This window comes from Strix uralensis, chromosome 21 (genome assembly GCF_047716275.1).
Source record: "Strix uralensis isolate ZFMK-TIS-50842 chromosome 21, bStrUra1, whole genome shotgun sequence".
Taxonomy (NCBI): Eukaryota; Metazoa; Chordata; class Aves; order Strigiformes; family Strigidae; genus Strix; species Strix uralensis.
The window spans coordinates 1,569,393-1,592,244 of record NC_133992.1 but is presented as its reverse complement, the minus strand read 5'-3'; the positions used below and the strand labels follow the sequence as shown (position 1 = coordinate 1,592,244).

General features: G+C 48.8%; 1 protein-coding gene and 1 long non-coding RNA gene across 6 annotated transcripts in view; one reads left to right on the top strand and one right to left on the bottom strand.

Moving 5' to 3' along the window:
* Positions 1 to 14,072: 14,072 nt before the first annotated feature.
* LOC141952981 (uncharacterized) lies at positions 14,073 to 17,626 on the bottom strand. Its single transcript, XR_012631828.1, has 2 exons — positions 15,833 to 17,626; positions 14,073 to 15,530 (listed from the first exon to the last, which is right to left on the bottom strand). It is a non-coding gene; the product is annotated as an uncharacterized LOC141952981 (long non-coding RNA).
* A 1,179-nt stretch (positions 17,627 to 18,805) lies between these two features.
* Positions 18,806 to 22,852, top strand: part of ZNF618 (zinc finger protein 618) — a 163,160-nt gene continuing 159,113 nt past the window's right edge. For all 5 annotated transcript variants that reach the window (XM_074891586.1, XM_074891582.1, XM_074891581.1 and 2 more), the window contains exon 1: positions 18,806 to 18,947. In XM_074891586.1, coding sequence (XP_074747687.1) covers positions 18,900 to 18,947 — 48 coding nt within the window. In that variant the 5' untranslated portion in view covers positions 18,806 to 18,899. The remainder of the gene's footprint in view (positions 18,948 to 22,852) is intronic.

Sequence of the window (22,852 nt, the reverse complement as noted above, 5' to 3'; positions counted from 1 at the left end):
CTCCATCCACTAATGTGCCACAGGACCACGCCAGAGATAGTCCAAAATAACCCTGCCAGAACACACACAGTATGGGTGCTGACTGCTCTGTGCCACATGTTTCACTCTACACACCTGCTCATTTTGAGCCGCACAACTTGGTGTAACAGCTCAGTGCTCTCCAGACAGAGAGAGAATAGCTCCAGTTTGTTTGGGCAGGGTCTCCTACCGAGTAGTTTAAAAAGTTGGCAAACATACAGTGTGCCAGAGGGAGAAAGGAGATTAAAAGACTCTAGGTATGACTTTCTGGCTGGTGGGCAAATGACTGAACACAGCAGTGTCTTCAAGTGACTTTTTAAAGGTCTGCCTTCTGGAGAGGGTGAAGGTCCTGTCTGTGTGGCCATGATAAGATGGTAAGACCTTTGGAAAGACAGTCTTCCTCTGGTGTCTCTCCTTTTCAGATGCTTTGTTTCTATGGACATCATCTTCTTCACTGGGGGTTTATTGGCCACCCCGTTAGTGGCCACAGGAGAAGCTGTTACAGAAGGTACTGAGGGACTGTCCTGGTCTACGGGTGAGCAACGATGGGGTCTCCCGGCAAGCAAGCGCAGGCAGATGATGATGGAAAGGGTGCTGTGGTGTGTGGAAGTGGAAAGGGATTCAGAGGAACCACCAAGGAGACAAAGCTTCAGCTGTCCCCAGTCATGGCATGGGTGACTTAGGATAAAAACTAACATACATGTTATAACCTACACGGTTATAACCTATAGTACAACAACCTACATGGCAGCGTCCACCTAGCTCATCTTTGTGTCTGTCACAGAAAGGTATGAATTTGCTTTAGTTTAACCCAGTTTCCAGTTGACTAAAGATAAACAAAGGAAACTTGGTCCCATATTTAATGAAAGGATCTATAGGCAGATCTTCATCATTTAAAGATGTCATTTTTAAGCCATGCAATGGTCTGCATGACTGGGTTTCAACTTGACACGGTTCAAAACATTTTGGTATGTGCTCTGTTTGGAAAAAAATGTTTCACAAAATGTGATGCTCCAGCTGAGATATAAGTAAACACAGTCCTGCCAAATTACTGCAGCTTAATGAGTTACCGCTCATCAGCTGAGCTACAGGAACTGGCCCTGTGTGTACCCTCTTTGAAGTGTAATGTACCCACGTAAGCCACCCTAAGAGGCTTTAGGTAGGGATTCTTGTTTGGGCAGAGCTTCACAGTGGCTGGTGCTGGGATTGTCAATATTAGGCGGTTGCTTTGCTAATATTTCCATCCTGTCCTTGCCTCCAGTTGAGTCTCTGCTTCACAGACTAGCTCTAAACAACATCCCTGAGCTTTTATCTGCAGGTGACAAACAGAAGCATACAAACTGGATTGGCAGGAACACAAAGAAGGCTTTCATCTCATCATTGCACGAGGCACTTACAGTAACTTCTCAAGGAAAAAAGAGATTATGCATCAACGTTGTGAGCATAAAGACAATTTAAAAGGGATGTTAAGAAACTTCATGTCAGGAAAATATAGAACATCTGCAAACAGATGAGTACTCAGTAATAAGCTACGTCAACAATCTTGGAGGAAAGAGGCTCTTTTCTTGCAGTGACAACCCCATAGAATATCCCAAAGGGGATTTTAACAGGCTGAAGTGCTCCTTGTGGTCAAAAAAATTAGGTGGCTGCGTGCCACAGTTCGGGCTGTTTGGCTGGGTTTGTTTCACCTGCTCACAGCTCTTCGCTGCCTGTCTCTGCCACATCTCACAGCTAGGTTCACTCTTGGTGCACGGTGGTGCGAAGGTCTGTCCCGAGACTGTGACAGCTAACTGTCCTACTAACAAGTCCTTTTTGGACTTGACACATATACCACCGTTTGGTTTCATGGGGGTTTATGGTATTTTGCCACCACGCTTGGCAGGACTGAGGGTTCAACGAGGGGTGAAAGAAGCAGCAGGATAGTTGCAGGCTGTAGTGCACTCCCTCCTGGATGACGCTGTGACCGGTGGTGCTGTGCAGGAGCGCGCAGAGCAGTTGTTATTATTATAATAATGCAGGATGACACGGAAGACTCAACCACTAAATAACAACCTGCCTTAACTGGTTATTAGTCTACTGATTAATGGATAACTAATGGTAACACATGTTTATTCCCAGTTGTCAGTAAACACTATTTACACTTCTGCAGCTGATGCTTTAGAGGTGCTTACATCCACCAGGAAAGCACTGAGCTGAATTCATGTGCTAGCACAAACACTGCCAGACCTGCCAGGGTGACACGGTGCCTGGGTTTCCCTGGCTGTCTTCACCTCTTCAGGGCTCTGTGCTCTTTCCTCTGCCAGCTGGATACAGCATGTGTGCCAGCTGGTGGGATTTCTAACTTCTCTGAGATGTGCCTCTATCTGAGCTCGTTGCTGCATTAACAGTCAATGGAGAGCTGGCTCGGAGAGAGTGGTCCAGGTTGTCACCACTGGGCTGACCTGTGACATCCTGAGGTGAGCCGTGCCCCACTGCATAAAGCCTTGTGCTTACATCTGCGCCAATGGCCAGGTGCCAGTCAGAGGTGGCCTCCTCAGGTGGAGTTAGCCAAATGGCTGTTGCTTTTGCAGTATCGTCTATATTTGTGTCGCTTTTTTTCAAATACCTCCCTACTACTGCACTGTGCCAGGATGACAGCTGGGACAGGCTGTCCTGCACCTTCTCCAGCTGCTCTTTTAACTCAAAGCAGCATAAATGTCCTGGCAAAGGAGAACCTGGGGAAGCCGGTGGATTCCGACCTGTGCTACGTAGTGTTTTACCTCTCGAGCTTGAGGCCAGCAGGTGGGCACTGTCACTGCTCCCCTGGTTTTAAGTTGAAACCACGTGAGATTTGGGTCTCAGCACAGTCTGGAGTCTGTCCCACCAAAATGCCTGTCTGCAGCCCTGAGGAAGGTGGTTAAGTCCAAGGTATATCCTGCTCTTTGACATTCCCATTCGATGAGGCAGCCCAGTGCTCAGTCAGTGTGCTCCTGCCAGTCTCAGCCCCAGAGCTCTGCAGTGTGGGCATCTACCATAACACTGCCAAATTCACACTGAAGTCCTGGTGCTACATTTCAAGCGCCGGTTGTTGTCACGAGACCTCCTGAGCAGCACGTGCCCTGTTTCTGCAGAAGAAACTGAGCTACTCCAAGTGAAGACCCTGTCACCTCCAGTCCCTTGTCACTCCCTGTTTGTCCCTTCCAGCGCCGCTCTGATGGCAGGAAGAAATGTGTTAACTCGCTTTGTCTGCAGCGGATCTGGGAGTGCTCCCACTGCCCCTGCAGCTAGCAGGGTTGGTCGATGGGCAGGAACTAGTAGCTGAGGAAGTGGTCACATTTTTTGCCACTTCAACATTTGAAAGTGAGCTCATACCTTGCAAGGAGGACAGAGAGAGCTGGAGGAGCAGCGGGGGGGGCGGAGGGGGGGTACTACACAAACCATCTGAGCTCAAGCTGCTTCCTGCATAAGTTGGCTCAGCAGAAAGCAATATTTCGACTGAAGTGTTTTAAACTGCAGTGGGCATGAAGGGTGTGAATTATCTGACTCACAGCAGATGCCTGGTGCTGTTTTAAGCACCTAGATGTTTGGCAGTGATTCCTCTCGATTACCCCAAACACCAGCAAGATGTTGCTTCTGTGAGTGACTGCATTTAGCACACTCTGTGTGGAAAGATGTCTACACCGTCTGCCACGGGCTGGCTCACTGTGCACAGCCCAGGGTGAGACTTGCTGAGATTCACCTCACCGAGATATCTTCCAGTCCCTGCTGATTTTCCAGCCGCCTACTGCTATTTGTCAAAACAGACATTTCTCCCCAGATCTGTTTTTTCCCTTGAGGGGTGCCTTTCTGTGAACTCAGGCTGCAATGAAGTGATGCACTCCCTGGACCAGGCAGGCTCGTGCCTTCCCGAGGACACATGGCTCACCAAGAAGGCAGGAGCTGTACTTGTGCTCTGAGGGGTGGGTGTGTGACACCAGCCGACCATCCCCATCCAGCCCCAGCGGTGGCACGGAGCTGGGCTGCAGGAGGGAGGGTGCTCAGCGCACAGCAAAGGTGCTTTTGTCACGGTCTGATCTTGAGGCCTCCTTCCTGCCGTGGTACCTGGTGCTGATGGCTTGTGGGGCTTATCTTGTGTGTCAGCCCTGGGAGTCAGGGAGACACATCAAAGGTCTGGCAGAAGTGACTTACAGCAGGCGTGATGGAGGAGGAAGAGTGTGCGCAGAAGAGAGTACACAGGAGACTGCCCGTGCTTGTGTCCATGAAGAGGTTTACAGACTTTTGACCACCTTGTGAGCATCTTTTACATGCAAATGGCTGCTGATTTCCCCGTGAAACAAACTATTTGGTCTGCATGGGAAACCAGACAGCTGAAAAGCCTTTTGTGGACCATCTGGTCAATACATCCTGACCACAAACAGGCATCTAGTTTGGAAAAGTCATCTCTCTTGGAGAAATTCCACCCAAGATAGTTACACACATAGGCACCTAAACACGGATGTATAAACCTCTTCCCCTATGTTAATTGTTTGGGGCTCTTCCTTTCTAGACTGAAATGACACAGATGAAGATCTTAAGTACATGGTCCTTCCTGCCATCAACTGCCTTTCCCAAGTTTTGACTGAATTTCTACTTAATGAATCCAGCTTTGTCATTTAGGGGATGTTCCGGCAATAAGATATGACAAGGTGTGAATTATAGTACAATAATTCATGCCCGAAGCATTGTCAGACACAAGGCTGAAAGCCGAGTGCCGTCCACGCGACAGTGTGAATTACTGCACCATAATTCAAGCCCTGAGGAAACAATAAGGGACTAGCCGGAGACTATCAATACATTAAAAAAAAAGAAAAAAAGGGTTAAATCTATTAATTTTATTTAGGATGCTGGATTAAAAGAAAAAATCATGCTCTTTGCAACATTCCTGTCTGTCCATCCCCACGTTCTCTTTGCAGAGAAGTCAAAGAAGGGGGAAAAAAGCCCAGCTTAATGTGAAATGGGAGGGAAGACCGTCCAGGCTCCTCGAGGGGAGAGCGACCAGCTGCAAGCAGAGCAGCTGGCAGCTACCTGCTCATTTTTCCCCTTTCCCAGCTTTAAATATTCAACACCTATCACTGGATCCTAAAGCACTTTACAAACTTAGCACAGAACATGAACACAGATCACTTCATCTGCCAGAGCAACAAGGCAGAGCTCGAAGGAGGGTACGGAGGGCTCAGATGGGAGTGTGTTATATCAGGTGGTACCTGAAGCAGGGGGTTGGTCCCACACGACATAAACGTGTTGTGAGTTGTGTCTACTGCTGGACCTGAAGATGACCTTCCCCTTCACCCAGGCACAAAAAAACTGAGCAACTGCGGAAAGTAGGCTAAGAATTTGCAGCAGCAAAAGGGACGCCACAACATAGCCTCTGCTTTAGGTCAACTGTTGGGCTTCTTCCACCTTTTTACTGCTTTTGATGTCCAGTAGGGTATGCAGCAGAGACTCTAGAAAAGGGTTTGCTGAACATTTTAAAGGCTGGTTTTGCAGTTTTCACATAATCAGTCACAGAAGGTCACACTTGTGAAATTTTTATTTTTTTTTTAAATCTGAGAAAACAGCCCTCAGTTTTATTCAGCCTTTCCTAGAAACATGCTACAGTTCAAGAATAAACCAGACAATTGTCCAGGGCTCTGTGAGAGATGATCTGCCTCCAGGAGCCCCTAAAAACAACTCTTATTTTGCAGTAGACAAGATCTAGCTTGTCCCTGTTTTGGCACTACCAATCCAAATGCCCTAAAATTTCCTTCCAGGATTTCTTCTGTTGAACAAGGAGGCAAGTCCTCACCCTGCAAGATGTTCTTCTCTCCATATGTCTCTTGATATCTTTGTAGGAGTGTCTCCAATTCCTCCTCCACAATGACAGACCTGGGGCAGCCCTGAACAAGATGAAGTCCTCTTCTTCCCAGAGTTGACCACCTCTGAAACCAGGGCAGTGGGTGACTCAGGGTTGGCTGTTGGTTGTGGTGAGCCTAAGGTGAAAGACAATTTAATGTTATCCAGGGCAAATTTTAAGTCATTATTTGGACCTCAGTTGGCCAGTCAGTATAGATCTCATCCTGAAATGTCTCCAGGTTAATTGATTGCTGTTTCAGACAATTATTGATTTTCAAATAATTATTCTAATTATTTTTCATCCAGCTATCTTTCTGTCCCTCTGCTCAGGCAGTCTGACGCAGTCTTGAAAATATTTCCTTGCAGACTCCCACACAAGAGGCTGGTTTTCAGTATTTCCATTTGAGAGTGGGACACTGAGACAGAGCGAGGCTCGAGGAGAGACCTGCCTCTTACTCTGCCCCTGAAGGGGGGGACCACCATGATGTCTACCAGTAATAGAGCAAGGGATGACCCCACACCCCCTGCCACAGGGCTGCCAAGGCACAATGCAGTATTTGTCATGAGTGGAAGTGGGTGATGTGTTCATGCCAAGTCTTTGGACACCCAGGACAGACGCTCTGCGTGTTGGTTTCCACTGGCCTTGGGAGGACCCACCTTCTGGAAGCTGGAGAGCCCAGATGAGCTCATCTGCTCTTCACCTCCTGGGACTGGATGTGTCCCTGCCCAGATGAACGCAGAAAACTTCAACAGATTTACCCTAGCCTTTGAGATAGCAGGAGATACCAGCTCTATTCCAGCCCTGGTCCTACTGATAACAAAGGACTCCCTGTGAAACTGAGTATCACTGTTACCGTTTCACTTACACCACCATTTAAATATGCCAAACAGGAACAGGACTTCTTTCCCAGGATCTACACAGATCTAAAATGTGATCTCAGCTCCAAAGACTAGAGACAGTCAGTCTTTTTTCAGCCTAAAACCAACCAAGAGGAAATATTAATGGGCAGAAATACAATAATAATGTTGATTTAAAAGTCACTTGTAATCAATAAGCTTGATTTTTTATATCACCAGTTTTCATTACACTTCTCAAAATTTTGAATTACCCTAACCGATAAAAAATCTTTCAAAACATCTTTATAACTTGGCACATTACAGCGGGGCTGGATGGGATTCCCTCCATCATTCTGACGCAGACGAAGTTTTTAAGCTCTTCCATTCATGCCCACAGATTTGTGCTTGCCTGGCATTGCACAATGAGGGGGGTGGATAAGTTGGGGGGTCTTATGAAGGGTTGAAGGATCTTCTTCATAAGAAGAAATTCAGGGGGTCATGAGCATATTGAAGCAAGACAGGAAGGAATATAAAGAGAAGAAATAGTTGTGATAGCTTATCTGGCCATAAAGGGGCAATTCTCGCTATTTTGATAAGCAGTAACATGTGCATGGGGCAGTGTGTTAACTAACATTGTGGGAGAAGGCTGGTTGTGGGCTGGTACGTGCCATCATATCCCACCCTGGGTGCACCTGTCTGCACGGTATCAAGAGAAAACTTGCCCTTTTCCGTGAGACATTACTGTGGGAGGTGAAAGCTGGAGACCTCCTGCAGGCAGGAATAAAACATCAGTGGCATCTCTAAAAATTATATATGATAATTTTCTAACACAAAGGGGATAGCACCTAACGTGAGGTAATTCTATTTTAGATCTTATTATGATGGATAAAGATGAATTGATCACTGAACTAGAAATCGGTGGTTGCCTAGAGACCGGTGATCATGACCTGATTACATTAATTATGGGATAATAAAAGACAGTCCCAACCAGTCATATACACCTGGTGCTTGTCCCTGGATCGGTGAAGCTGAATAAAGAGACGAGTGAAACTCACTGGAAAGAAAAATAAACACAGAAGTAAATGAGTGAAAAAGGAAAAGTTCCCACTAAGAGTTCACAACCTGGCTAAAAAGTTGTATTTCCACTATAATTTTAAGAGCATGGTGTTTGATTTTGAGGTCTTTCTAGGTGAAAATGAAAGCAGCAATTAGAAAAAGAAACAGCATATAAAGAACGGCAAAAAAGGGAAAAAGTAGTAATCAAGATAATTTAAGATTTCTGAGTGGTAGAAAATTGGTAAGGGAAGCCAAATGCACTAAAGAAAAATCTAGCTGATGAGTTATAGATAATAGGAGCTGTTATTATCAACAAGAAAAAGAACCTTAATTGTGGTATATACCAGCTACTTGAAAAAGATGATAAGAATGATAAATTAGATCATAAAATTAATAACAGTGACACAGAGAAGATCCAAAAATGTCAGAGTGTCATTATCTTGGTCAAGTAGCTCATAAGCTCCTTGGGGCATTGGAGGAAGCTTAAATTTAGAGAGTCTACAAAAGACTTGTTCCTCTGAGGGCTTTCGGGCAGTGTTGCGAATGGTGCATTGCATAGTTGCACGGACTCTCTGAAATACGGCATTTCCCACCCTTCGGTCACGGTTGTGAACCATGCCACAGATTTCCATTTCTCCTGAGCTTGTCCTCTGTCATTGTACTTACAGTATTTAAACCCATGTCTTTAAAAATCATGGCAAATTGCCCTCTCTTACTTTGTATAGATTTTATCTAGGGACAGCTGCTGGCTTATGGCCTGCTGTTGCAGAACATTTTGTAAAAAGCAGACAAAATCATGATTATTTTTAATCTAAAACTGAGATTATTTGTGTAACCACCATTATTAAAATAGCTGAACCCTTTCCAGTCTCTGATATATTTATGGTTGCAAGAAGCAATGAAGCAGAGAACAGGATTAGCGTAGGTCTCCACTACAGCTCACGTAGACAAAACGGAGGGTTTGGCTGCAGGTAGGATGGGTCTCGCCCCCAGTGAAGCCGCAGCTGTGTCACCACCAGCCCTGTGTCCATGCCCAAGTGTCTACCTGAGCGTGTAAGCAGGTTTTCCACCCTGTACAGACCCCCGTGCTACTACAGCCACAGATACTGGCCTCGCTGCTGAGCTACACCAGCCCCAACTCCCCGCCACTGTGGGCAGAGGGTGGGAGGGTGATGGGGTGCAGGGCCCTTGTAATGGTGTTCCTACGGAGACCCAGCATGAGACCACAGCCCCTGGGCACCCAGGGAGCTTGCAAAGTGCTTGGAACTGAGTTCAGTCTGTAAGCCCACAATCACGTCACCATCCCGCTGCAGTGACTGTACCATCGTCCTGCTGCAAAACGAGGGGAGCGAACGTGGATCTGGCACCCACAGACAGCCACAAAGCTCCTTTTGAGTTAAAATTGTACTACTGTCTTATTTATTGTTTGCATTTCTACAGTCTCAGGAGATCACCCTGGGCTCCCTTGCCAGCCTTTGCACAAATATCACATCAGATGCTCCCTGTCTCAAAGAAGCCTCCGGTCTCTCCAGCAAGTGGAAAAGGAGGAAAGACAACTGCTTCAGAAATCAGAAAGTTAAAGTTGCTGATTTTTGACAAGCTGTTCTGCTTTCTGGACAATCCAGATGAATCCAAAGCATTTCAGGGCAGGGTTCGGTTCCGTGTGCTGCAGGTGGAGCTGGTGGCAATGCTGCACTCCTCAGAGCCCTGGGGACGGGTCCCCTGTGCCTGATGGACCTCCCTGCTCCGGGGCAGGTTTTCAAACCAGCAGCTTTGGGACCCTTGAGCTTTTGGTGCCTCCCCAAAGACATCACCCGTGGCCCTGACTTTTTAGCAAATACCAAGACACACTGGTCCCCACTTGAGCAAACCGATCTGACACTCGTGATTTGGAGTCGCGCCCTTTCCATGGAATCATTGAGGTTGGAAAAGACCTTTAAGATCATGGAGTCCAACCGTAAACCTCACACTGCCAAGCCCACCGCTAAGCCACGTCCCTGAGTGCCACATCTGCATGTCTTTTAAATACCCCCAGTACAAACACGGGGGCAGAGATGCTGAGAGCGAAGCTCCGCGGCCACGGGATGGCGCGAGCCCTGTAAATTCCCACGTCACCCTCTGCGGCCTAAGCCAGGCCTGGGGGGTTAGAAATACCGGTTCCGATTCCCGAGCTGATCCCTCCCAGCGCTGCAGAGAGCCCCCGTCCCGCGGGTACCCGCCCCCGGAGCCCAGCGGTGCGAGTCTCAGCATCCAAAGGCCGACGCCCCGCTTTGGATCAGAGACTGCGGCTGAATTTCAGACCTCGATTCGCCGTTTAGCCCCTAGAGGGGGCCGAGAGCCTCTCGGTGCCGCCCGGGAGCCGCCGGCCCCGCTCCCCGCCGGCCCGGCCCCGGGGTGTTCGCCCCCCCCCGGCCGGGAGCAGCCGCCGCCGGGAGGAGAGCGGGTGCGGGGGGGCTCTGCTCTTGGCACGGGGAAGTGTTTGCCTTGCTCTGGAACGTAAAATACCGGTTTCCAGAATGCCAAAAAGGTAATTTAAATGTTAAAACATTTGCGATTGCATAAATTGCATGTATTATTCCAATTGAATTGTAGTGGGATTAATCTGACCTTAATAGAATACTACTAATAATTTATATTATTATCTTTAATAATATTAATTCTACTTAATTTTTTTCCATTTACTTTGTTCATTTAAGGGCAGCTCCATTGAGCTCTGGAGCATTTCGCTCTTGGTGTGCGGCAGTCACTTATCATTTGCACAAGTGGGGATTCCACTAGGCAATTTTCAGAGAAATAAAGATCATCTTTCAGTGAAAGGAACTTTAAAAAAATTATAGTATTAAATGAGTAGATATTAATGTGTCATATTTAGAACATAAAACAACCCATAATCTCTTCTGAAGTCTCTTCCACCTAAACATATACTTTTTTCCTTCTAGAGGGATCTTTTATTCTACTGTTTAACTTAGTAGGCACTACCATTCTAACTGTTAAAATAAAATTGTTAAGATCATAATGTCAGGGAAATGAAAACCTTGGCAGTATGATAGTGCCTTCTGAGCAGAGCATCACAGTTTGTTGGTGATGAATTGGAATTGCGCATTTCATTAGAATTTATATCACAAGCCAAGGGATGAAGCATTATTTCATTAAGTATCTTGAAATTTCACCAACCTAATGAAGCTGTCAAAATTCTATTAATAAAGCACTGGAAATATTTATTTGTTTGTTTGTTAGTATGCATTTGCCATTATTTAATGTTGTATTTGCAATTTGTTAATTTACAAGCAGAGGCTGAGCGGCGCGGCAGGAGGACGAGCGCCGAGGGCTGGGAGAGGGGCTGGCGGCGAGGGGCTCCCGGCTCGGCGGGGGAACCGGAGGGTCCCGCACGGCCGAGGAGCTGCTCTGTCCTACGGTGGGATGGGGCTGCCAGCCCTGCTTCTCGGGGAGGGGCGAAAATCCCCCATTGCTACGTACGGCTAGAGCACGGGTGCTGGGGGAGGGAACGGGACTCTCTTCATCAAAGCCCGTGTTGTCAGGAGACTCAGCATGGTTCGGTCAAGGAGAGCTACATGCTGCCGCTTCATTTTTAAAATGTGTTTTCAGATGTGTCCTTTTCTGACTTACTCAAATTTACCTTTTTTTTTTTCTCAGTTCATCTGAGAATCTCCATCCACAATGCCACCACCTCTATAGAGGAGACCCGTGCCACGATGAAGAAGATCGTCAACAGGAACAGAACGTTTTTGACTGATGGACTGGTTTGATGGATGGAACCCTGGGTCATGGGTCACATCACTGGGATCCTCAGGACTCACGGGGTGGGGAAGATGGCTTGTAAATATTAGTATTGTGATATTATGCAAATTTTTGCTTTTAATAGTATGCCTTGCAGCAGTTAGGTATATGCTCTCTCACCTTCTGTCTCTTTTTCCCTATACCTTTTGAGATCACAATGGTCAAACACTTGGAGTGTTTGAGTCACGGGGTGGGATGTGAGAGACGAGAAACCAGGCCTGCGAGAAACTAAGAAAAACAGTCTGAGAAAGCAAAAGTTGAGGCTGATCAAAGAAATGGGGTAGCAAACTTCAGTGAGAGTTGAGTAATGTTAATGTAACCATTAAAGAAATCCTAAATTTTACCGAGTGCCATTCGATGAGGATCCATGATTTTCTGCCAGTTGCACAACTGGATTGGGCACAGCCCAGACTTACCCGCGGTGGCTCACAGCTGTGGCAGGATTATAAATGACAATATGTTACATTTTGGTCGGGCTCTTTGTCTTGAATAAGCCCATTGGAAGTTTACGGGCTGTTTTCAGAGGTGATGCTGTCTGCGGCGGTGCGGCACAAAGCCTTTTACTGGCGTGCGTCTGGGATGGACACATTACTCACGCGCGGTGAAGCCGTGAGTGGATGGTTTGGAGCACCCCATATGAGTGCTAATAAAATTAATTATACCAGTTCAGTCCTGTATGTAGTAGTATATTCTATTTGTGATGGTAAAAAATAGTTAGGAAATATTTCACTCTTCAACCTCCCATCCCGTGGCCCACACACCACGTTACAGGTGTCATAATGACTTTCAAAGACAGCTCATGTTCATTATTCAAACTAACGCTTATGGCCCGACTCTCCCATGTGTCTGGCTGCTTCGTGTTACTCCAGAAGAGTCACAAACCTCCAGAGCTTGTTGCTCCATGAAGCTTCACTCCGCTAGAGCAGCACAAGCACACCAGCAAACATGGTCGGGGCTTGCGCTCGTGACCCCGCTGTCCGGGACCACGGGAGCTGGAAGGGAGGCAAATTCTTACGGGAAACTGAAGGAAAACCTTGCACACCAGCCTGGCTTAATACACTTTCAGTTAGGAAGTACAGTCTCGTAAGAGACCATTCATTGTAAAATAAAGTCTCCAAGTGAAATTTATATATAAGATTTCAGTGAATATTAATTACACAGGAAGGTTGTAGGGTCTGCATTGTTCTGTTAATAGGATCTTCAGGAAAAAAAAAGACAGGTCTGACACAGTGCATTAGATTTGCTAAAGGACCAATTTTTAATTAGTTTTAACTGATAAGTTAATTAATGAATTTGCAAATCCATACCCAGGACATGTATTCGATATTCAAAAAGTAGATGCCAGGATTTTGCAGGGAATACTCTTTAATGAAGAGATTGTGCGCCTGCCTGAAGTGCAAAATTCAACATAGCCATAACTATGGATCCCTAAATAGTGATTTCCATAATTACACAATTAAAGCAGAAAGACTCAATTTAAGGCATGCAAATATTCTTAATTCTGCTCTGCCATGACACTGTAAAGAAGAGACAGATGAATCTGATTATGGGCCCAGAAAGCTACAATTCCTCTCCAATACTCAGACGATGGTTGTGTGTTATGGCAGAGTAGAGTTAGGATTTCCTCAGTGAACTGCATGCACTTCTTTTAAGTACGAATTTAACTTTCAATTTCTTCCATTTATACTACTTAGCATGGGGATAACTGCAAATCACTTTAATCTAATTTACCCCAAAATAGTGATGATACATCTCTCAGTATAAACTCCTTCTTAACATAACATCTCTCTAGGAATATCAATACCACATACGATTTTTCAATTAGAGCAGAAACTCAACCTTTTCTGTCTGAGGAACATTTTGTTATCTTTTTCTAAGCTTACAGCACCTGATGTGTGGATAAAAAATCTGTCTTCTGGGGATTTTCAGCTAAATCTATTATTTAAATCCCATTTATTAAGGTTCTTTGCTTCAGTGTCTGAATTTTCTTGGACACCTTTTTCCTGCCAAATGCAATCCTCGGCATAATGCACATCCTGAGCCGTACCCCAAGCACACAGCCCTGCCGCATGTGTGGCCAGCACGCACGTGCCAACCCTCAGCGTCTCCTGGGGTTATCAGCCAGGCTGACTGTGCCCGGGGGCTTCAGCCAGGCAGTGTTCTCCTTCAGCCCAGCATGTATTTCCCGGACAAGGCAGAGCTGCTCAAGCTCTGCTCGCAGCCCTCGCACCCAAACACTGCCTCCGGTGCAGCCCCGCAGAGGGCAGATGGGCTCCAAGCATCCTCCTCCCGTAGAGGCGGGTGGCCAAGCACTTTTGGCTGCCATCCCATCTGGTGTGGACCCCCAAGTGGGGACCTGCTGCCTTGCACCTCCAGGTAAAGGCAGGGTAGATTCCCATGCTGGGAGGTGGCCGTTGCATTATTTGTCGGAGGCAGAGGAAAGCTCTTTGTTGTAGCAATAAACCTCTCACCGTCAGCAGAAACGTGTTGTGCGGTCATTAAAGCACGGGTAAGAGGTGCCCCACGGCTTGGGATTTTATTGCTTTGCAGTTTGCTCTGGACAGTGTCATGTTTATACAATTTTAATGCTCTTAAAACCAAAGGTTTCTTTTTTTATATAGGTAAAATACGCACCTACATGCTTATAAATGCTCCCACACCCTTGCGTTTTCTCCTGAAGTTCAGCCGCGTCCTGAGACGCGCACAGCTCTTCACAAAGCCACTCGGAAGAGGGGGAGCGAAGCACCACGTGCATCTGAAATCAGGCCATCGGCTCTGCAAGCAGAGGCTGTGGCTTTCACCGGCATTTCCCCAGGACAGGGGTTTATCGTCGTCACCCAAACAGAGCTGATCCTAACGACCCAGCCGCTGCGATTTCTGAAGAGGCTTTGATGCAAACGAAGAACTTGCTAATCATCCCGCAGGGAAAATGACTGTACCTAAAACCGTATGGTTTTGGGGCTCCTGTTCCACACAGCACGTTATTGGTATCAACCCGCTGCAGAGAGCACCAGTCTGTGTTGGGTGTCAGGTCACTGTAGATCCTTTCCAGGGACCTGTAGGCACTGACAGCCAGTGCTCAGAGCACACACAGTCCTGGCAAAGGAGGGGACGAAAGGGATCACAGCTAGAAAAGGAAGGAGCAGTTCAGTGCTGACAGGGACAAATACAGTCCAACACTTCCTTTTATATAAACGTTGGCCAACACTTCTGACGGGCCTTAATGCCTCAGACTGAAGCAAACAGACGGTGCTGGGGTCAGGAAGAGTGAAGCGGGGATTTTTTTTTTTTGCTGGTCTCACAAATATCTTTGCAGATAGCAGTGATTATAAATAGTTCTTTTGCCATTTCCTGATTGTGGTTTGCCGACTCTGTCTTATTTATGGCAGCGCACGAGAAGGATTCAGCATTTTGCCCCGGCACAGGGCTTGACGTCGAGTGGTTTGGACACCGAGTCCAGAGTGGGCACTGAAACAGAGCGATCCCCTGCGCCCTGTCAGGATAACCTGTGGTGCAGACGAGCGAGCGCTGCAGTGGGATTAATGGGATCGTGAGCTCTAGATTTACTCAAGCAGACTGCTATCAATAATTTCCTCCTCCAGACTATTGAGCACGTACCCCCTGAAGAGGCTTCTCGCTGGAAACCGCACAAGTGCCTTATGCAGAATCCTCATCGCCTTGCTGGGCTTCACCTCCAGTGTGTCATAACTCCATCCTCAACTGCACTTTTGCAAAATGGAGTTAGTTGTGCACTGTAACATCCTTTCCAGGGGCTAAGTGGCATCTCCCCCAACTCATTGACCCAGCAGTCTCCTCCTGTTACCAACGTCCTCAACACAACAGCTCAAGCAGAAGCCTACGCCGCAGCACGCAGACTCCCTGGGCGCTCCATCGCCTCGTGACAGATGCTGTGTGGACTGCGACACTCATATAGAATAGGAACGGTTTGTGCTCCCAGCCTTGAAAACACGCTAGGGCAACACATGCAAATACAGAACGCCAAAAGATTATCAGGCTTGCAGAACCAGCCCTCGGATGAATGTGCCTTATAACAATCTTTAATCGTATTATCACATCGGTTTACTGCATATTGCAGCCAGGACCCCACCTACTCTAGCACGTGGGAGGTGGGCTCCTACCAGGAACTTACTCCTGGTTCCAACCAGGACGGCATTCCCAGTCTGCGATGAGTATAGAGCTTCCCTGGGGATGGGGGAGCATTGCTGCTGCCCTGTTGTACAGGTGGGAAAGCAGAGAGAAGTCACTGAGTTACCCGTGACAAGCCTGGTGCCGCACAGCCGCTGAGGTCCCTGGAGGAATTCGAGGCTCCCAGGCTAGGAATCCTGCGGAGGTGTGAGCACCACTGTGCCCTCTGCCCGCTGACACCGGGAACTGGAATGAGAAAAGAGACTGGTCTGTATTAGAAAGTCAGTTTCGAAATATGGTGGGGAGAGGTCCTGGCTGGATGGGCCCGTCACTAGTCATCACCCAAGGAAGGTCTGAGGTCACTAAAAAAGTAAGGATGTGGGTTTTCAGGCTCCAGTCACTGATCATGGGGAAGTTTTGGAGATAAAGCAAAAACTTGTCACCGGTCAGGACAGAAGGGCCCACTGAACGCTACCGGAGTGACAGGCTGGCATGACTGAAACGTCTGTCCCTAACACGCAGGAGAAAAGGCCACCTCATCATGAGGGACTTCAGCCTGAGTGACAACGGATATCTCATCCTGCCAGGATTAAAACATCCTTGGAATTCCTTAGACCTAATCAACAGAAATTTCCTAACTCAAAATGTCTCGACTTGTGGAATTCTGCATTAGACCTCACCCCAACAGAGGGGAACGGCCTGTTCTTCAGGCAGAAGGGATCACCTCTGGAGGGTATTTGCTGTGCACAAACATCACGAAATCCACGCTCAGCAGTAGAAACACACGCTGGTTTTGGAGGGCCGGTTTCACAAAGCCAAGACTGACCAGCAGCCAAATCCCTCAGGGGAAACGCTTCAGACTCCGAGATCTGACCAAGAACTGGCCACTCTCTCGCACGGGTCCCCAACTCCATCACCCAGCACGACGGCCGCGCTAGTTGGACGGCCAAAGCAGACTGGAAGACCATTTTAAAATAAGCATGAAAAAGAAGACCTGGTTGGTATCTCTGGCAGTTTCCTGGTTGCTGCTCGATTCCTGCATCCCCATGGTCAGAAGAGATGGGAGAAGGTTTGAGCTGAGGAAGCTTGGAGACCTCCAGTACTGTCCTTCCAGAGGGAAGAAAGACCCCAAAGAAGGCAAAAGGGATGAATCACATACATGGCTCACGGACGCGGGGTGGCAGGAGGCTCTTCCACGTTCCAGATGTACTGACGGGGAACAGAACAGGGTTAGGCTAGAAGTGAGTCACGGTTTTGTCTTTCAGCAGCGGGGGTGATGAATGGTTGGCCAAGGCGCTGTGAGCTGTGATGCTCCATAGCCGAAGACGCGGAAAAGCAGGCAGCGACTGCTTGAAACGGGCCCTCGGACATCACGGTACACAGAGGGCTGGAGAACTTTTCTCTCCAGGCTTTGACTTCAGCAAGGAGGGCAGCAAGCAAGTTTCCCAGAGGCTGTTGAGGGTATCTCCGTGCGCCTTCTCATCCTGCAAACTCCATGACAAAATGGCATTTTCCCCCCAAACCTTCCTCAAACTCTCTTGTTAAACACCCAACTTTGCTTTATTCTGGTCACGGGGGATTCCTTCTGGCTCCTTTTCACGCCGACGCTGGGGGTGAAAGAGCCTCACGAGTGGTTTTTGCCTTTTGCCTTCCCACATCCCTTCTAAGCTCATTCGGAAAACATCTTCCCTTGCCCAACGTCTCCAGCAATTCCCCTGCCCCTTTGTTTTTATTTAGCTCTGTAATTACATTATCTGACCGTACGGCGTTTTGGAATGGAATCTGCATGAGAGATATTAAGAAAAATAAAACTTGTGTTTCGCAATATCTTTGAAGCTATCTTTAGTCTGGGCAGCGAGAACAAAACCTGCGTCGACTCCCCCCAAATTTCTAGCTTTGCGGAGCTCCTGGGAAAGAGGGTTTCACGGGCTGGGGCAGGGAAACCCAGGGGTTCAGGTTATTTTATTAATACTGTTAACTCTTTTTGGCAGTTCTTCACAAGGGAGAAAAGGAGCGGGCGCGCGCGAGGTGCAGTGGGGTTTGCAGTTTTGCAGGGGCAGATACTGCCCGTTTGTTTCCCGGGGGAAGCAGCGCGCCGCTTGCTGCTTTTTGGGGGCAAACAGCCCAAGTTGGCCGAGCAGCACCGAGCGTCGCGAGCACGTGCCGCCGAGAAGCCCTCTGCGGCGGGCTGAGCGTGGCAAGGGCGGCGGGGAAAGGCTTTCCGCCGTCCGGCCCCACGGCGCGACCGCTCCCCAGCGTCGGGGGGACACACACCCGCGGCCGGGAGCTCCGGGGCCGGGGGGGCCCGGCGGAGCCGCGGACGAGGGGCGCGCTGCGGTGGCCGAGCACGAGGCAGGGGCGATGCTGCCCGGGCCCTCGGCCGGTCCCGCCCGTCCCCTCGGGCCCCGCTTCGCCTCCCGCCGCCGCGAGCTGCGGCCGCCCCTTCCCCAGACGCCGGCGCGGGCTCCCGGGGGGGCGCCGAGCCGCGGCCCCCGCGCTCCCGGCCCGGCTCCGGCCCGCCGGGCGCTCGCCCCCCGCCGCGGCCCCGAAGGCCGCCTCGACGCCCGCGGGGCCCGGCCCCGGCGCTCTGCCCGCGCTCCCCGGGGGCCGGCTGCGGGCCCCATCCCACCCCCCGGGGGGCGCCGCGGCGGCGGCCCCACAGCGCGGAGCGGCCCCGCGCCCGCCGGGCGGCGGCGGCGGCCGGGCTGGGCGGCCGCGGCGGTGCCCGGAGCGCGGGGCCGGGCCGGGCCGGGCCGGGGCCGCGCGGGGGCGGAGGGCAGCGCGGGGCCGGCCGGCGGCGCGGCGCGGCTCCCGCGCTGGGCCAGACTCAGCCCCTTTCTCCCGCCGCCGCTGGCTGCGAGCGCGCTGCGGCTGGAGCTGCCCCCAGAGCGGCTCGTGATGGCGGCGGCGGCGGCGCGGGCTCGGCAGCGGGAGGCGCCCGCCCAGCCCTGCGCGCCGCGCCGCTAGCGGCAGCGCCCGTGCCCGCGGCGGCCGCCCCGGCCCATGCCCCCGGGGGGAAGGGGGGCTGCAGCAGCCCGGCGAGCCGCCCACCCGCGCAGCGGGGGCATCGCCCCCACTCGCCGCTCCTGGGAGGGCGGAAAGGAGGCAGCGGCGGCGGCGGCGGCGCCGGCATTGTGCGCGGCGGATCGCAGGCCCCGGCGGCGCGGGGCTCGCCTGCCTCCCGCCCCAGCCCCATGAACCAGCCGGACGGCTCCGCTCCGGCGGCGGCGGCGGGCGCGCAGGTAAGGCGGCGGCCGGGCGGCGCGTCCCCCGGGGGGAGGCGGAGGGAGCGGGGAGGAAGGGACGGGAGAAGGACGGGAGCAGGGAGGGAAGGGAGCGGGGAGGGAAGGGAGGGCGGCAGCCGCAGCCGCCCCGTCGCGGAGCCCCGCCGGCGGCGCTTTGGCGCAGTGCGCGGGGGGCGCCGCCGGGGCACGGCTGCCCGGACCGCCGCGGCCCTCCCCGGCCCCGCCGCCCCCCTCGGGCCGGGGCGGAAAACAAAGCGGCGCGCAGCAGCCATGTCGGCGGGGACACGAGCCGCCGGCCGCGGCCCGGCCCGGCCCGGCGCCCGCACCCCGGCCCGCCCGCCCGCCCGCCTGCCCCCGGCCCGGCCCGGCCCGCCCGGCCCCGCGCTCCGGGCCCGCCGAGCTGCGGCCCGCCGCTCCCCCGCTCCCCTTCGCGGGGCTTTTGCCTTTTTTTTTTTCTTTTTTTTTTTTTTTTTTCCCCTTCTCTAATTTTCCTCCCGAACGGTAGGGTGTTTTTTTTTTTTTTTTTTTTTTTCCATTAAAACGACGCCACCTAGAGGAGACTATTTCGTAAATAAAAAAAGAAATTAAAATTGAAAAAAAAAAAAAAGGAAATATTCTGCTTTTTCTTATTTTTCAAGAAAGTTGGGGCGGGCGGGGCGGTGCGCGGCCGGGGCTCCCCGCCGCAGCCCCCGGGTGCGCCCGGCTGGCCCCGCAAATTTCATTTTTGTCCGTGTGAAGGCAAAGCCCAGCTAATATGTAAATGAAAATTAAGCTGGAATTTGAATGAATTCAGGTTTCCCCCCCCACACACCCCCTTTTCTGGAGGAAAACGGAGCCCGGGAGCAGCACAGTGCTCGGAAATGCAAGTAATTCAAGTTTGAGATGGGCACCCCTGGATGAGCTGCAATAAAGTGATTAGTTTGGGAAAGTGGGAGAATTGCTGTTACGGAGCAATTATGAATTGTACTTCATTGTAATTTTGAACTTGTGCAGCACGCAGTGCCAAAACTGATTTTTTGCTGCAGTGCTTAAAGTTATTTGTTTCAAATGAGGAGTTTTGAAGGAAAATTAGAGCATAGAAAATTTGCTGTGGACACACCCAAATTTTTTTTTTTTTTTTTGGTGATTTTGGATTTCATGCAAAACTGCTCTTAAACAATGAGGTTCTAAACACAGTCCAGGAAAACACGAGGACAAGCAAAATTAAGAGTCGAATGTCAGATTTATTTTTGAATTTCTTGGCTTTTCTGATGGTTTCTCCTGGCATAATTAAAACATAGTTTCCAGCATTTAATTTCCTACTTCTTTTGTAAAGAAAAAAATTTCCATAGTAGGGTTTTTAGTTTTTTTTTTTCTTCTTTTTTTAAACACACACACTGTAACAACTCCAGATACTGTGGATCCTATAAATCTCGTATTTACACAGGTTTATTAGAAGGTCCGCCATGATATTATGAATATGCATAATTAACAATATTGTGAAAAAATAATTGCAGATTTAGTGATTTTGATTTTTTTTTTTTTTTCAAGCAGCAAAACTAAAGTGCCTTTAAAGGGCTCAGCCATGATATTTTTCACAATTCCAAAATCCTTTTTCTCCTTGACTCTTACTATAAAGCCTTCCTGGAGTTTGAATTGAAAATCTTTTTTTCATAATTTTTTTTGGCTTTGTTTTTTTTAAATGCTGTTATGTTCCTATTATTTTGCTGTTACGGGGTGCCTGTGAGTTCTGGACTGTGCACACACTGGTTTATTATTGTAGGGTTGCCCTTGAATAGTGGGGTCTTGGTATTGATCTTTTTAAAAATAAATAACAAAAGAGCACTGAAACATGCATTGTTTCAAGAAAAAAGCAATATGGGAGAGATACATGGCCTTTCCACCCAAAAGTGGGGGAGGGAGAGGAAGGGAAAGATTAGGTCAACATTGAGTTTTACCAACCTTGACACAGTCTCCTCTCTAAAATGGGGACAAAATAGCAAGATGGCTGGCTCCACAGCTGCAGCAGTTTTTTTTTTTTTTTTTTTTTTTTTTTTGAAAAAGGCATTTTTAAATTTTGAACTCTGAAGTGAGTTTCTGGAGCTTCTAGGCACCCACTCGCAAATGCTGAAATCCAGACGCTTAAAAAAAAATTAAATTTCAATCCAGAATGAATTTTTAAATCTGAATCTCAAAGCCCTGAAAAGTTTTTTGTTGGTTTTTTTTTTTTCTGTTTTGATTTTTATTTCACTGTAACTTGGTATTTGCTGAAAATTAGGAGTGGCTGGTGAATTCAGGGTGCAGGGGCTGGTTTTGACTCTCCTCCCCCTTACTTCTTTCACGTTTTGGGTTGCTCAAAGTGGGGGGGCGATGGAAAAAATTTGCCAAGCAGGCAAATGCTCCTCTTCGGTGGAGGAGAAAATACTCTGAAATGTCTGAAATACCCTGAAATATTTTTGCTTTTATTTCCCCCCCTCACATGAAGAGGACCCACCCTCTTCCTGAATCTCTTTTTTAGCAAATAATGAAGCGAGTACCACAGTGACAGACCAGCAGTGGTGCAGTTAGAGCGGGGTGGCACATATGGGTGAAAATTACACACAATGCTCTAAATTGGATTAAACAATCCCAGAAAATATTTTATTCATGGTTTCATCCAGGAAGCTGTAGCGTGGTGGCTTTTCCATATTACACTCCAAGAATTCCCTTCCTTGAGCTGCACCCCGTAACTTTGACTTACTCTGTGATTATACCCAAAGAAATTGTTTAGCTGTAATTTTTTTTTTTTTTTTTTTAAGGTTTCATACATTTTTTCCAAATGGAGATCTTTTGATGCTGCTTTTTCTCTGCCCAGCCCCACACCCTCACCCCGAGATCTGGGGAGGAGCACTGTGGCTGTGCTTTGGGATTGGGGGGGGACACGTTGATGGGTGCTGCATTTTAATTACAAATAATGACGTATATTCAATTTTGGGTCACAGTGACAGCGTTTTACAGTTATATCTTTAAAGTTTACCATGCTATCCTAAAATAGAGGAATTGAAACTTGAAAGGCCCTGGTCTATATCTGTGTTAACCCGTTTTCAGCTGTTGTGGGAATAAGTGAATTTTCTGTCGATATTTGAAATGGGTTTGCGTGTTGCACGTCTCCTCTGCAGAGATGAAAATGCAATGCCATAGTACTCGGCTGCAACTTGTGGGGATGCTGTCATACCGTAGGTGTGCGTACCGCAACCTTTACAATCTTTAACTCTGTGTATATCAGTTTCTTTTAAACAACGGCTTCCATTATACGTTCCGCCGGTGATGAAAAGCTACGCTTGAGGTTGTAATGGGTTTCTGAATCTAACCTTTCTGTGTGTCCACGTCCTTCCAGGAGAAACCTCCTGCTTGAAAATTTTTTTCATAATTTTTCATTGCAGTCTGCTTTCAGAGGGATTTCTTTTTTCTTTTTTTTTTTTTTTTTTTTTCCTGGAAAGTTGATCAATATTTATCATTTTAAAAAGTGCTGTTTGGCAGCCTGGAAGGGGGAGGGGGAGGAAGGGAGGCCGGCAGAGCGATACCAACAGATTTCTTGTGACATAACTGAAATGTATTTTTTTAAAATGAAAAATTTCAAGTACCTCATCCTCAGTGAGGATGAAAATAGACATAATATTATTAAAGGAGTAGATAATATTTACACAAGCGCCATATAAAACCTTACGACGCTATTCGCATAACTCCAGAATAATTTAAATATATATCACTGCCATAATGCAACGCCGTGAATAGTTCAGTTCACGGGTGCAGTCTCGTGGTCCTGGTGATGCACAGTCAAGTTTGCAATTATGCAAGTGCGGTAGTGAAATTAGTGTTCTAAAAATTAATTTAATTTTTTTTTGGGGGAGGGTGGGGGGAGGTTGCAGCCTGCCGTAAGGCTC